Source organism: Wasmannia auropunctata, unplaced genomic scaffold (genome assembly GCF_000956235.1).
Source record: "Wasmannia auropunctata unplaced genomic scaffold, wasmannia.A_1.0 LD335828.1, whole genome shotgun sequence".
Lineage (NCBI taxonomy): Eukaryota > Metazoa > Arthropoda > Insecta > Hymenoptera > Formicidae > Wasmannia > Wasmannia auropunctata.
In genome coordinates, this window is record NW_012027062.1 from 3,291,621 (window position 1) to 3,307,636 (window position 16,016).

Genomic DNA, 16,016 nt, shown 5'->3' on the forward strand with positions numbered 1-16,016 from the left:
GATAGAAAAATTAACTTCTTCGAAATGTAAGCAATTTGCCGAAGAAGAAAATAAATTTGATACTCAACTGATTATTAAAAATGCGTGAAGCATAACAATTCAGATAAACAAATTAATTTCTTCGAAAAGTAAGCAATTTGCCGAAGAAGAAAATAAATTTGATACAACAAATGTGAACCAATGCTGTAAACATTATAAATCACGATACTTTATCAGTTTGATATTTAATACTACAAATTCAAAATATAATTAGTACTTTTTTATTAATTAAAAATGTTTTGCATCTATTTTTAAGTAAATAAATAATCTGTTTAAATACTTCTTTTTAGAAGACGATTTTATGTCTCATTTTGTGCTAAATATAATTTGCTAAATATGAAATATACTATTTCAAAATTGATATGTATTTAAAGAAACACGTAAAAAAATGTAGGTATTACATTGTTAAAATCATATTTGCAAATATTTATTTAAAATATTAGAATTTTTTAATAAATCAGATATCCACAGAAATGGTTTTATAAAAGGTTTTATTAAAAATCTTTCAAGTCATAGATAATACCAAATATTGGATTTCTTATCGCTATCACAGATTAATCACGCATGAAGTATATTTGTTAACAGCAACGTGTGTACATCAACATAAATAAATGTAGGACAATATGTTTATTTAAAATAATCATATGCGAATAAACTGTGCTATATAAAATTAATTATAATGATTTCCTCTTATGTTAATGTAATAAAGATACACGTCTTAAATGAAAAATTCTTGGTATAATGAACCATGCAATAAAGAGATTATAATCAAAGTAAAGTGCATCTATGTGTTAATTCGTTGTAATAATAAAAAAAATGTGTGAAAATGCTGATATTAATCATTCGTCTCTTAAAATACTTGAACAATAAAAAAAATCGCTCTTTAACATATCACAAGTCTAATCATAAGTAAAAATCTGAATTATCTAAGGATAAACTATTACCTACCGATTTAAAGCCAAGTACCAAAGTAACACAGATTAACGTAATATTACGTAACTTTATGATATTTCTTTATCAATCTGTTGGTTTAGATTTTCGGTATTGCAACTAACATTTAATATAACGAAGATATTGAACAAACTTTGCAAAATCTTTACATAAAATTATATCTCGTTTTCCACCCTCTCAAATTATTATAAATAATACTTAAAAATAACAAATTAACATTTAAAAGAATTATTATTATAAGAAAAATCTTTTAAACTTAATCTTGAATAAAAACTCTATTATTCTCTGTTGTTGGTATGCGTGTTTCTGTTAATTTTTCTTCATATTCTTCATTTGAACCCAAGTGTAACTTATTAAAAAATATTTTACATTTAATACAATACTATAAAACATAATCAGGAATTTACTCTGCCTGCAGTTTTTAATTAAGCCTTTCAAACGGTTTAAGAAGATACATATTTAGACATATTTAAAATAATATAAACTTGTAAGTAACCGAAGAATAAATTTCATATCTCGTGTTTCTTTACTTTCAATCAGAAAACCCAATATTCGGTGCCTCAACATTTTTATTAAGAAGCAAATCGACTTTCCCTATAATAAGTCAAGGCAACATAGATAATAAAATAAACGACCACAAGTACCCAGACAGTCTGTATAAGGAATGCCCGAATGCATATCATCGATCTTTTATTACAAAGTGTCTTCGCGTGCTACCATGGTCTCCACATCGGGTCGCGGTCATCCACGCGCTCGACATCGATTTCTTCATCGTCATCGGCATTAATGTCATGCGGATCGTTCGTTTTATTCCTCGTCGTTATTATCGTCGCCGTCGCCGTTGTCGTTGCCGTCGTCGGCGATCCTCGGTCCCTCAGGCTTTTCGATTTGGCATTGCAATTTGCTGTTAATTTCTCATCGCCGTTAACGAGCGACATCGAGGCCCGACATCGAGGCATGCTGGAAGCGATCGTCGCCGATGCGCCCGCGTCGCGGATCGGAGTTTTATCGGCGTGAGGCGTGGATCTTATCGGCGACGTGTTCGTGGAGAGTATCGCCGAGTCAATTTCGCCGGAGGTGCCGACGGGACAAGGTGCCACGACGCTGGCAATGTGATCCAGATTGGCGAGGGTAGGCGATAACAGGTTGGCTTTCGGCTGAGGAGAACACGTTTTTTGTCGTCATTACGGCGGTCGTTAACACTTTGCGATCATAAATCTTTGCGACTCGCGCTATTCCCGCGGCTCGATCGCGGTAATACCCTTTTTGCCATTTTTGGCCGCAACTTCGTGAGACGTAACGTGACTTCATTTACCCGTTATTTTCTATAAGCCGAAATTAATATTCTGTACAGAATATTGTAATTTATTTTCGCAAACTTTCAACAGAATTGCGAGGAATTATTAAGAAGGATAAACATAAAACATAAGAATAACAAAAGAATAATAGATAAGACATACATAATTGATACAATACTATGTAATAATTCACAAAAAAAACATCTAAATTTTCACAAATTATGAAGGTGAATAATTAAACGATTAATTTAATTATAATATTATCGTCTGCACAATTTTTACACTTCAATCATTAGTTACCAGTGTTACAATAAAGTACACATATCAAATATATTTGCGAGAAACTGCAGGTTGCAAGTTGCAACTCCCTCGCGTAAGTCCATTGTGCGACAATGCAAATTCGATGTACACGCGGCGACTTATCGTACGAGGCATGTATCTCTTAAACGGCAATAATTAACGTTGGCGAAGCGAGCCGTATCGTAAACGACGCGACGTAATATTATGCCGAAAAGTGAAATGCTTTAATTAAAAGTTCTTTTTTTTTGGCCGCAAACAGTAGCGGCACGCCGTCAACTACGATATGACTTTACAAGCGCCGATCGGCGAGGAATGTGTATTCATGCGCGCGTACATGCTCAATATTCTTTGCTTGATCGCCTCGTTTATCCCCGACGCTTGCCCCCCTGTATCGTCCATCAATTATCCACAGATCGAACACGGTTATAATTACCGGTGAATTTGTCTGCCGGCCCGTTTGGAGACCAGCTGCGAGGTGTCTCGCAAGTCTCTCCGCGGCTTCACCTGGAAGCGACGAGAGAAATCTGCAGGCTTCCGCCGCGCAATGCCCAAAGCCGGACTGCCAGCGGCTCTCCGCGGAAATTTCGTCGCCGCTCGCGATCGTCGCCGATAATCCGGAGGGTCGCGAGGCTTGCAGCTTTTGCAGATGACGCACCGTCAGTTCGAGGATGTCCGCCTTCTCCAGCTTGCTGATGTTCTCGCCCTCGGTCTGCAAATCATTCCAGTTTTGCTAGATTCGTCAATTCTCATTACACACACATATTTCATTTCTTTTTGTAAAATTCGAATTAAAAAAAAAAGATTTTACTAAACAATATCGGTAAGAAAGCGAGCTACAATTGCGAAAAAATATGACGAATATTATAATTCTGATAAATTAAATTTATAATTGATTCCGTTTCCAATCATGTTTCAAATTACAATCAAGCGTATGATTCTGATATCGGTTGCAATGCACGTCAATCGTACAATTTTCGCGCTTCTGCTGAGTTAACCCTTCGGTTGCTGTCGGGCTAGTCTCTCATCGGGCATCTGCACTGAGATACCGCGAGAAAACGAACGATTCCGCAAAAAGGAACATCTCGAGTTTTTCGCACTAGAAGAGAGAAAGATTGCCATTAAGATGGTATCGTTACCGGCTCGTAACGCTCGCAGGGCGGTGTACTTTACGTCACTCGATTGCTCATTACAAAAAGAAACGGAGAGACGAGCGACTCTAAAAGGATCGCTGGCCACGACGGCGCGGCGGCGCCGTGAGCGTGGAGGCTTTACAGCTCGCCAGTTTCGCGACGTTTTGCGAGAAGAAGAATAGCATCCGGTCGCGGCGGGCATTAAGCCGTACGAAACGTGCCGATCGGACCGGGTAATGTGCCGTTGGAAAATTAGCATGGTGAAATCGGCGGTGCCTTTCACGCTGATTCAGCGAATTATCGCGCGAACGTAAGTTTCACGCGGGCGAATGTTCCGCGCGGAAAGACGCGCTATATCGACAAATTGCCATCAGCGGCGAAGCGCGCGTTGTGGCGAATGCCATTTAACATGTAATGTACAGGAAACGTGTAATAGCGCTTCTTTGCAACACGCCATCGGTTTGCGCGCTTGTTTTCGAACGCGAGAAAATCTCAGATATCGACCCCCTTGTTCTCGCATTTTTAAAGCCAAGCGTGACTATTTAAAGCTAAAGTTTAATATACGATACTTCGCGCTTATCGATATAAAAATAATGCGCCACTATGAATCACGCAATAATAGGGATTACGCGTCGGTCTGTCTGTAATCATCTTGGTGCAGCACAGAATAGTATATTTTGCGACAGGGGCTCTTTAAAAAGAATTTAAGGAGCTTTATCTCGCACATTAAATCCTAAACGAGTTCATCTAATTCTTCAGTTATTTTATCCAGATCGCGTTATCGCCGGCTGAGAACTGTGCGGTTGCGTTGAAGGTGCAATGTAAATACCGAGCCTAGCGCAACGCCGGGACGCAATTATCATTAGAGATTAGACGGCGATAATTGAGGGTATTTAAATATCACGTACGCGTAAAGCGCGTGTAAACGCGGTCCGCTTGACCGCGCACTGAATATCATTTTGTTGACACTCGCTCGCCGGGTGCGGGTTCCCACGCTCTGAGAATATTTAAAAGCAAAATCGCCTGCACGCGTAGTTGCGGCCGGAGAATGCGTTTCCTGCTAGTCGCGATCCGTAAAATTGCAGCAGGGGGGGAGGCGGTGACGTGCGAGGGGAGAGCTACTCGGTATCATAAATAGAGTGCGGTGGGAGTCGAGCAAGAAACACGCGTTTCCTCCGAAGGCTCGCCCAACGCGCGCGGGGAGGGCGGAAAAAAAAGAGCATAGCACGTGCTCGCTGAACCAGGTTTACCAAGGTATCGGCTCCGAGATTGTTGCGTTCGGAAATGTCGCCACCTTTCCTCGCCGTTAAACAATTTATCTCGACCGTGCGAAAGAAAGGGAAAAAAGGATCGCGCGCGGAGTGAAAGTTAATTGCCACTCGCAAAAAAAGTTGCAAACGCGTGAAGTCGCGTACCATTATTATATCCAACCACATCTCTCGCTCTCGTAACTCATAATACTCTTTCGCGAAACACCTGTTCAAAATAGCTATACTGATTTTAGAATGTATATACATAAAAAAAAAGAAATTACTAAATACATTCAATATTTATAAACCTCTTTCTCTTCCTAGTTTCGAGATAGAATTCAATAGGATTTTATTATATGATAGTATTTCATTGCTATCACTTTAATGTTAACACGCAGCTGTTGTTTCAAACTGTAAAATATTACATGTTTTTTATCGATAAAAAGGTCAGCACCACCTACCTCCAATGCGTCCACCATGAGATCCTTGAGTTCGTCGAGGCAACGGTTTATCCGCGCTCGCCTCTTCCTCTCCAAAAGCGGCTTTGTTATCTGCGTTTGTTGAACATACGTTATATTTTATTAATCAATATCTCGGCAGCTGCTTCGAGCGCTCGCGCGTCGACCGGGCCCGGTGAGATCTTTCGCACCTCGATCGTGCATCTCGCGCGGCGCGCGTGTCCGATCGTCCATCACAATGTAAATTGCTAATTTACGACGTGATCGGGACGCGCGAAGGCGAGAATCGCGGCGTCGACGGCGACAGAACGTAAGTAATAATCGAGCTACATGCCGGGGCACCGTCGCTTTATCGTTCCATCTACGGCATTAATTCAAGAAACGAAATCTTCGATTTGTAACTTGGACAGGGACGAGAGTCGCCCGCAAGAGTCATGGTCTCTCGTTGTTTCATCGCGGCGCTTGAGACAGCCTGAGCTGATGATTTAGCTTCAATTAGCGACCGGCAATTCGTTTCGCGTGCCGTCCCTCATCGATTTCTTCGGCGCTTAAGCCGCGAGAAGAAGTACGAATTTATGACGTGCGACGCCAGGTGCCAAGTCGTCGAAAAAACAAGAATCGGTTGTGCTGATGCCGGCGACGGGCACAAAACGTGCTGCTCAGCAAATATACTTTACCAAGTACTCGGTATATATATGTTTTTAGAAAACTCGCAGCTAAAAATTCTAAAAATTTTATTTTTTTAGCTGCTAAAATGTTCTAATTCGCTAGAAGATTAGCACGCTAGTAAAAAACATCGTGTAAATCAGTGTAATATTGTTCGCATATTCACGTTTCTTGAACTTAGCTCGTATTCATCAACGTTGAATCACGTGACACTAATTGTTAAATATTATTTACATCAGTTATCGCATAACACGGAGCTAGTTAACGTCGCTGAACTGCATTGATAAACAATCGTGAGTCTTTAATCCTAAAAATAGATGTCTGCGCCGCCGGCAGTTGACGAATGCGACTTGAATCGTGTGTGAACTTCGGAACTTGGATTGCAAAGCAAGGAACTACGCGCGAGCTTGCACAATCTCTCACGTACGTAATTAAATATTAAATATTTCAAACGGTATTTAATTGCTCACCATTATACATTTCTTATTCACATTACAGATGTACAAAAAGAAAATGTGGTGCTTATCATTTATGTTTAACTATTGATCGCAATACCTTCTTGTATTGATACGTTCTTGAGACCGGATGAGGATAATCGTACGACATCATTGCAGGTGGGAAAGACATAAATCCAGAAAGGGAACTAGAAGCTGCAAAAGAAGCAATCGATGTATAACCAATATATAATGTAAAGTAATTGAAAAAGATTCTACGACGTAAAGTATCGTAATAACAAGAGTAGGACTAATTAAAGCCTGTGAGCGGAGTTGCAGTTTTACACGATAATAAATACAAATATCACGAGAGAGGGAAACGAACATTGATAAATGCACGCACGCACGGCACAGACTCTTCAATCTATTCAGTTTACTAAATACTACGTATCTTCCATGTTCTCAAAATTCTTCTTTTTAATTTACAGCTAATTTACAGCCTATAGTTAGTCATGCGAGACTAAATAATATTGAACATATAAACCAGTAATTAAACACAATCGTCGCCGAGGCTAAATATAGCCGGTCAAACCGGATGGTAAAATGTATAATGAAAATCAAATGCAGCTAGTAGCCAACAAATTTATTCGATAAATAAAACCACGTGAGCGCCATTGGCACTGTATGCTGGATCAACTGGTACGATTTATAAAGCCGTAGATCAAATGGATCCAGACAGCGTCGACGAGAGCCGGCATTGCATGGAAGTTTTATTCACACTTTGACAGCCGTGTAAAATATTAATCTTTAAAACTAATACTAGTCTGTATTACATATACAGACTGTATACAAAAATATTAATTGCAATTTGAGAAATGTCATACGCAAAAGTTAACTTTCTCACGAAGATAAGAGTGATTGTTTTATACGTTTTAGAAGGAAGAAAATTTTATACGAAAGGCACAGCAATCTCTAGGATATGTATGAAGTAGGATATGTATAAGTAATATGTATAAAACATAAATAAAATAAAGTACGTAAATAACATAATTAAAAAAATACATAAGTAACATAAAAAATAATAGAATTTTAAGCAGAGAAGTGTACCTTTGTCAAAACTGGCAGCTCCAACAGCGGATGGTAATTGCGAAAATCGTCATTTGAAGAGAACTACTAAAGACACTGGCGCGTGAAATGTCGAAGCCTGAGGTTTCGTTTATCCTGTTGAATAAACAAAATCGCGCGTAGGACGGCGCGTGCGACGGTATCGTTTTCTCCGAGACTTTTTGCCAAACAGTTCGATCATATCACGAGCCGATTTGCCTTACGGCATCTCGCCGCGACATTTTACATCTCCCGTGTCGAAGTGTAAATGGATAAAATATCGAATAACGCGTGTATACCGACGACACGTCGAGCGGTTTGACAGGTCGGGACGGGCTGACATTAGACACGCAAGCGGGTGCACTTGGTGAGGTCTCTACACCAACTGACTCGATGCTCTCCGCAGCCATTCCGGCACAGGCTACCCTCACCCGACTACGAACCCTCCGGAGAAGCTACTTTGGATAGGAAGGTCGCTCCAAATGCTTCGTTGTGTTGTACCCACACGAGCGCACGCGTGCAACCGTGCGCATCGGCGCGGCCGGCGGGCTGACAAAAACACGAGGGGCTGCACACAAGGGAATAATTCAAAGTCAATATACTTCAACGATATTGCCAAATCAATTCCATTAAATTTTCTCGCGAAAATCGCACAAAATCCTTTACACACCGAAATCTCTTTTCGTGTTTTGCAATCTTTCACGTGATAGATTATAATAAAAATCAGACGATCAGGAAAATATAAATATTCTTTTTTTTTACAATTATTAATTGCCAATTTAGATTTTTAATTCTGATTTTGTTCGTCCGACATACTGCGAATGAAGGCGGTTAGTAGTTACTGTTTGACGTACGCCGTATATATAATGGCCGATAATTAATGCCCTGCGTGGCGAATGGGATTGGATTACCAATTTTACACGCGTGTCCGTGGACGCACGCTCGCGTCGAATTTGTTTGCAAAATATAGCGATCGTGCCGAGTTCGCAATGCGCCCGTCGTAACACGAGCCATTGCGTTCAGTGAAAGCAAGCAACGTTCAATCAGAATGCCATTACCACATATCCGTCGATAATGAGACGGAAACTGCCGTGGCACGTTTGGCGCTTCTGTAGAACGCGATCGTGTTACGTTAGCCAATGTTTTTCTCTTTCGCTTAGATACTAAGAGCTTGCGACTGCAAACTAGAATGTTTGTAGACAAAACTTGATATCCTTTCCTGAGCCCATAGTGATAAAGGAAATGGCATAAGAAAAAACCGCAGTCTTGTAATCGTATCATAGCGCATCTTGTAATCACGTGCACAATTTCGCGAGTTCTTGTGTATAATCGTGTATTAAATATTTTCTAAACGTGAGATCGGAGCAATTTCGTAAAATCTCAAGCTATAATTACGTCTCGATCGTTCTTAGATATCACATCCGCTTCACCAGCGAATCATCCATGCCGGCAGTAAGGGCTCTTTTTATCAATCACATGCACTGCTAATTAATGTAGTGCAGGAACCGGGCCGTAAACATCGTATACGCGGCAAAAATGTCGTAAGCGGGTAATACGTCGCCCCTGTGATTGCGATGATAGCGTGAATCTAAATGAGCGGCCAGCCGTAATCGCATCTCTCGCAACTCTAAAATTATCGTATACCTAAATTGTAAAGTAGCCCGCCGGCGATTATCTCTTCATTAGCATCGGGCTTGTCTTAATGCGGTTACGAAGACAGCTGGTTTCCTCGCGCAAAAATGCCGCTCTTAATCGGGATGTATCGTGACAGGCAAAGAACTGGAATTTCCGTGCCAGCGATAGCTAATTCGAGAGTAATACGGCAAATTTAAGCGTTAAGATAAAAAGAAGACACGTTGACCAGGGGATCGTTTTAAAAGGGACGATTGACTTTTGAAAAAAAGTCCCAGGCACGTAAGATAAATTATTTAAAACCGCTGCTTACGCTATTATACTTTGGTGTATTTGCGACACTTGGTAATCAGTAATTACGAGTGATATTTCATCGATGAGCGCCGATCGCGTTTCATGCCGCGTGACATTCCACTTCGTGACGGCACCATCTGAAAAGACACCATTGTGGTGGCTTCAAGAGGCGCGGTTACGTCCACGGGATTTCGGCTGCCTCACTCGAGATGATAAGCCGAAACTCATTAAGATTATCTCTGTGTGTACTGGAGCTGCCAGATGCTCAGAGAGCTGCAGACACGCACCGCGTCGACTGCATTTGCACTTGGCGCTTCCTTCTGGAGGCTGCCTCGTCGCTCATGTCAACGAGGAATTTTTATAGAGATGACCGTGATCTCTCTGACGCTTACATTGGGCGATTAGTCTCACGACGGCGTTAAAAGAATCTTCTCTCTCGGAGTCTTCTGTTACAGATAGATTAGTACTTGACACGTCGAGGTGTGCGCGTGAAAATTTCCGAAGCCATGTGTTTCACTAAAATGGAAGGGTGAAAATACCAGAGGAACCAAGTGCCGCATAACATAAATTCTAAACTAGGGTAACTGTCCCTATTAGTGTGCTTTTATATTTAAATAAGTCATAAAAATACTTTGTCTATTTATTTGTACCAGTTTTTATGATATACTTATTTAAATATAAAAGCACACTAATAGGGACAGTTACCCTATACGAATTTAAATAACTCAGTAAATCATTTTTGGATTATTCAATAGTAATTTTTTAACAAATGTTTTTCAAAAAAAAATTATATACTTTTTGCTTAAATATACTCACGTGACGAATATAGATCATCATTCGTCACACAAAAATCAACGCTCCTGAAATTTTATTCAATTCGTCGCCACATCTTTGTATGTTCCAAGCCATTCTAAGGCATATAATCGTACGATTTACTACTCCTTTTACACAGAGACAGTTCGTGTATGCGGATTGTATCCGGTGCTGTCATTCACGAGACGTGCAGACACGCCCGATTCTTCGGCGTGCTTTCATTGACGCCAACTGACGTATTAGAATCCGACACGAGTCGTAAACATTCGCACGCTTCGCGTAGCGGCCCGCGATACGGCACAAGCGATAACAAGCGGTCCGATAACGACGCGAACGATATTGCACGGGCGGGTTTCAACGTCGGGTGACATCAACTAATTATTGTTTTCCTTCCTAGTATTTCAAGCGGTGAACGGCTCGCTTTTTCTTCCCCTCCCTCCCCCCCTTCTCGCTCGGTAGACCGACAGACATACGAGAACTGTGGGACTCGTGCGGCGAACACAAGGCGCGATGATCGATGAGGAGGAATAAATAAAAACTTCCGCACCGAATACCGACAAGCTTCCTTGAAAGATATGTAGTATCATCTGATAGATTAATTTCTTCTACGAGGCTGAATTAATCTTTTCTCTTCCCGCGCTATCTAAAACTTACAGATAAACAGTTATTGTATGTCTAAAGTTAAATGTTACAAGTTCCGAAAAAAGCGATTACGTTTCTGAGAAAAATAATTCATTCATATCCAAATACCAAATAGTTTTTAGATAAACCAGATAGTTTATAAATAAAAAAAATCCGCTAAAGTTCTATGTTTGATGCGTATTCATATTCGAAATAAAATATTACAAATTTCTTGAGCGATTACGTCCCTAACAATGAGAAAAATTATTCTTTTGTATTCAAATAAACAACAAAATTTTTAGATAAAAAAAATTCGATAAACTTAGTGCATGGAAAGTATAATAAACCCAAACTCTGAACACAACTTTCCTCGAGATGCAACATTTTCGAAGCATTGGAAAGGATCAAAGGCTTCGCCTGCACGCAATAATTATTGCTCTTAAAAATCGGGCAGATACAAATTTCTTTCCCAAGATACTCTCGGTCCTTACAAAATTACGAGTGATTACTCCGCTGCCCGGCGAAATCAGCTTCCTTGATGCCCGCGCCGCGCGTTTCTCAGCACGTTTATTTCCCACGCACGTGGTGCAAAATTGTGGTGCACCCTCTCGCCGTTTACGACCGCCGATCCGCGGACCGCAGTCTTCTTCGCGTGCACGTAAAAAGAGGTAGCTCGGTTTGCCCCCCTTTTTTTAAGTTTATTGCGGTTGATTGGCGAGGCCAAGACCCCGCATGATGCTCCGCGGCACGAACTCATGGCGTCGGCACCCTTTCTCGCACGGGCCCAGAAATTGGGGCCCGATAAAGTGTCCGGAAAGGGATGGCGAGGAAAAGAATGAAAGAACCAAAGGACCAGGCGTTTGGAGAAAGTACGCCACAACGCTCGAGAACGCGGTACCGTTTGCGATAGTCAAGAATGAATCTTCAGCCGGGCAAAGTTGTTGTGAAAGCCGGTCAAAAGGTAAAACTGCCGCACATTACGTAGAGAATGAGATATTTGGTTGGATAAGAGGTTCGAGAGACGAGGAACAAGGCGAAAGTCGGCCAAGAAAGAGAGGGAACGTGCCAAATGTTGTTCGGAAATTTACACGTCTTTGTCGTATAATTTTAGCAAAAACGAAGAATGTAATATATCTTCTTATTCTGATCGCTATTCAATTTTTAATATTAAATTTCTACGAGATCGTTTTTGCCTTTTATTTTCAGATACAGCAAAATTTTTAGAACACCTCTGGAAACATTAATTAAAAAAAAAATTTGTGACTTGCTTTTCTCTCCATCGATACTACTACTTTACACACGTATTTCTATAATAAATCGATCTATTCACGAAAATTTTCGAACATCTCTCATATTTCCCAATATAAAGTTACAGGTATCAATGCCTACGTGTACATGATCGCCGTCCAGAGGACGGCAACGCGCTAAAAAGCCGCGAACGTATCATAATGAAAAACGGGGGAAAAAAGCGCGAAGTCACCGCGAGCGGGGCTCGTCGCGGTAGCGGCCAGAGCTTGCAGAAAAAAGGACGGAAACACGAGAAGGAGACTGACGGCAGAGCGCGGCGGTAACGGCAGCAAGAAGAGGAGGAGGAGGAGGAGGAGGAGGCGGTGGAGGAGGAGGAGGAGGTGGATGAAGAGGAGGAAGAGGGGGATAGCGCCGAGGATGAAAAAAACGCGGTTTGTGTTCACGGCTCGAGCGGCTCGGGCGGCTCGGACGTGTGCGAGTCGCGTGTGAGGCTCGCGCCTGTCGTTGTCTCTGTCGCGAGCACGGGCCCAGGCAGCGGGGCTCCAGCGCTCGGGGGCCCGGACTGTTGCGGTCTCTGTCGGGCCCCGTGCCGGCTGAAGGGCCCGTGTGGGACGCGATGCCTCGCCTCGTTCTCACGGTAGCCTCCGACGAAGGGGCCCCCTTTTGCTCGCTTCCTCTTGCGCTCCTCTTTCTCCGTTCCCCTCGTCGCCGTTGCCGCCACCGCTACCACCGCTACCACCGCCGCCGCCGCCGCCGCCGCCGTCGCCGCTGCTGATGCTGCTGCTGCTGCCGCTGCTGTTGCTGCTGCCGCCTCTTTCCTCTTCTTTCCTCTCTTTGCACGGCCGTTCCCCGCTCTCGCGCTCTTCGGCACCTTCTCCCTCCTGTTTTCCGGACCGTGCGCACCGCCGTGACTCGCGTGCACGCGTGTGCGTGCCGCGCCAAGCACGCGTCTAGTCCCTGCGAACGGTCGTCGGATTTTCTGGACGACGCGAGCGCGCGGGGATCGTAAATGTCAAACGGCTCGATGTACGAAGTCATTCACGCGCGCGCGCGTGCGAAATCACCGAAAACTCTTCCATGTTTCAAAAACAGTTAATGCCGAAGTAATACATTTGACAAAATGATCAATTGCCATGATAATAAACCTATTTTAATCAATCATAATTCGTGATCAAATTTGGCAGAAAATTCTATTTAATTAAAGTATCTAATTGTATTATATTATATAACATATTAAAAGTATGAAAAGCAAATATCAGAAAATGTGCAGAATACATATCAGAAAACGCAAAATAAAATTATAAAAGAAATTTTTTTTTATTTACAAGAAGTTTTAAATTTCGTTAAGAGTCAAAGATTATGAAAAACTGTATGTTTTCTCTAATGACGAAATCATTTGTTGCAGATATGATACATGAAGTGGCATTTGACAAAATACAGTATCAACGCCGGAAACGACGAATCACTTCTTCCAATCCCGAATCAAGGCAGGAAGTTAATCGGCAATCGCCTGATTCGTCGATAATCAAGCGGGTAATCGGATTCGATTTTTAGCACACCTTTTTTGGTGAACATTCATGCTTGTCCTGCTACAAATGTCTTTCGTTTTCGCAAATATTTCGGAATAAATTTTTTTCAGAGATTAAAAAACAGATAAGCCTATCTAACAAATGGACGTTTAATGAGTGAGCAGCGAAATTTATAAGGCAGAGGCGCAAATAAAATTTTAAATCTTAATTTAATGTATCGTGTCTGCTCATGGATTTAATTGGCGCGTGATCTGAATGCAAATGACGGGATAAAAAAATCTACTGTAAAGAAAAAACAGCTGCGCTTCCTGTGGAAGCCTTCGATAATTGAAGATATCGGGAGAGAAAGCGAATTAACGTTATAACGACTGTGTGTGGTGCCTCAGGCTGCCTAAAATATTGATATAACGGAATGCGCGAGCCTGTCTTTACCCGATCAATTTCCTGTCTTAATTAGGGATCGGCTACTGAACGGTCTAACATAAAACATACATTTTTTTGCAGCAATAATGTGGTGAGAAATCGCGCTTGAATCTTTTTAAGTCGATTTTTGAAGAGTTTTTTTTCTTACTTTCTGACTTGCATACTCGCATCGAAAAAAGATTCGTTCGCGAGTTATCGTTATTATTAGAAACGGATAAAGCCATTAATGTGTGTTTAATATTTGCATTGGCATAAAATAGTAACATTAACGTAAAGGATATATAAGATAATAATTTTTCTGTTCCCAGCTCTAGTATTTTTAATATGCAATTATGTTGATATTCACGCAGGATTTCTCACGCAACGAGAATAAATAAATAGTTATAAACACAAATGATAAGCATCTAAAGTGGATGGAAAAAGTAGCACGGTAAGGACTACGGCATTCTTGCATACCGGCAACGTGAATGTTGCTGAAACGAAAAAGAAAATGGCCCGCAAGCTGCTCTTTCTTTTCATCTCGCCATCGATTCTCGTACGTAATTTTGACACTCGCGGCTATACGGCTCATGACGAACGCCGCGTGCAGCTTCCGTGGGAGAGAAACGGCAGACCCGTCGAACGCCGCGCCGCATACCCTCACGCGAAATTTCAATTTCCGGTCCGGTCGCGATCGCGCGGCGAGGCGCGTCCCGCGCTCGCCAGCGCGAAACGCCGATCGTAAAACACGTGCAATCGTACGCCGGTATTTCTCTTTCGTGAATGGAACCTCCCCCCTCCCCCCGGCTGCCCCCGTTGCTATTTTCCCTCGTAACTTTGCCCCGGGGAGAGGGACCAGGCCGATTCACCGCTCGTACTACCCTTCATTCACGAATACGAAATTATCGGGAATCAAAGGTACGCTGGACACAGTTGGCGGCACAATGAGCCGCGGCCGTTCGTGAATGAATGCGCGCTCGTGTACGCACGAGCCATCACGATATGCCCCGGAGGGGGACCGTCGCGTAGCGGGTGGAGACGACGAGGGAACGTGCGGGACGGGAAGGAGGGAGCTCGGAAGGGCCCGGGATATAAGCTGTGTCCTCTCTCAGTTAAATCCCGTCTCATTGTTGTCCGGCTTAATATTCATGAGCGTCTATCGCGGGAATCGCTGTTTGAATGAGCGCAGGTGCCCGTGATCGTGGGAATTTTGCTTCGGCTTCTCGACCAACGGGAAACCGATAGCAGGTGGCGGCAGGGCGGACGAGAAAGAGAAAGAGAGAGAGAGAGAAGGGAAGGGATTCTGCAACGGCGGTGGCGGGCCGACGATGGAGTCATTCGGTTATTGCGGAATTGATGCGGCGTCGTTCTGGGACGCGCGATTCGCCGGTCCATCAGACAGCTGCCGATGAATGGTTTTCTTAAGGCGAATTTACACGGTTCCCTCCCGATCCGGATGAATCATCCATGACGAAAGAACGGCGAAAGAAATTGGCATAAGCAGCGTCCTCGCCGTGATACTTTACGTAAAAACGGAATAAATTAAATGCAGTGGAATCTTATCTTTCTCTTATTGACGTGCAATCTCTGGAATCGATCACATTTTATCATAAAGCTTCGAAAACTTCGATGCGAAAATAAAAGATTTTATTGCGTAATCAACACATACGCATGCAGTTACATAAGTTAATTACGTGTAATACCAGCTGTCTTCTTTGCATATCGAACTGTTTCTCTGGAAACGTACATTGTATGAAGCATTTAACATGTCGATGTCAAATTTATTTTCTCCAGACACGATATCCCTTTATATTTAAAAATCTTCCATTCCGGTTTCACCTTTCGAT

The 16,016-nt window shown here is 42.3% G+C and overlaps 1 protein-coding gene across 1 annotated transcript; it reads right to left on the reverse strand.

The window, feature by feature from the left end:
• Positions 1-513: 513 nt before the first annotated feature.
• Positions 514-8,123, reverse strand: LOC105455994 (enhancer of split mgamma protein-like). The gene is made up of 5 exons (XM_011699743.1): positions 7,634-8,123; positions 6,648-6,742; positions 5,430-5,519; positions 3,022-3,297; positions 514-2,147 (listed from the first exon to the last, which is right to left on the reverse strand). Exons 2-5 carry the CDS (start codon positions 6,717-6,719, stop codon positions 1,704-1,706), a joined length of 882 nt encoding a protein of 293 aa, XP_011698045.1. The 5' UTR covers positions 6,720-6,742; positions 7,634-8,123; the 3' UTR covers positions 514-1,703.
• Positions 8,124-16,016: the final 7,893 nt, after the last annotated feature.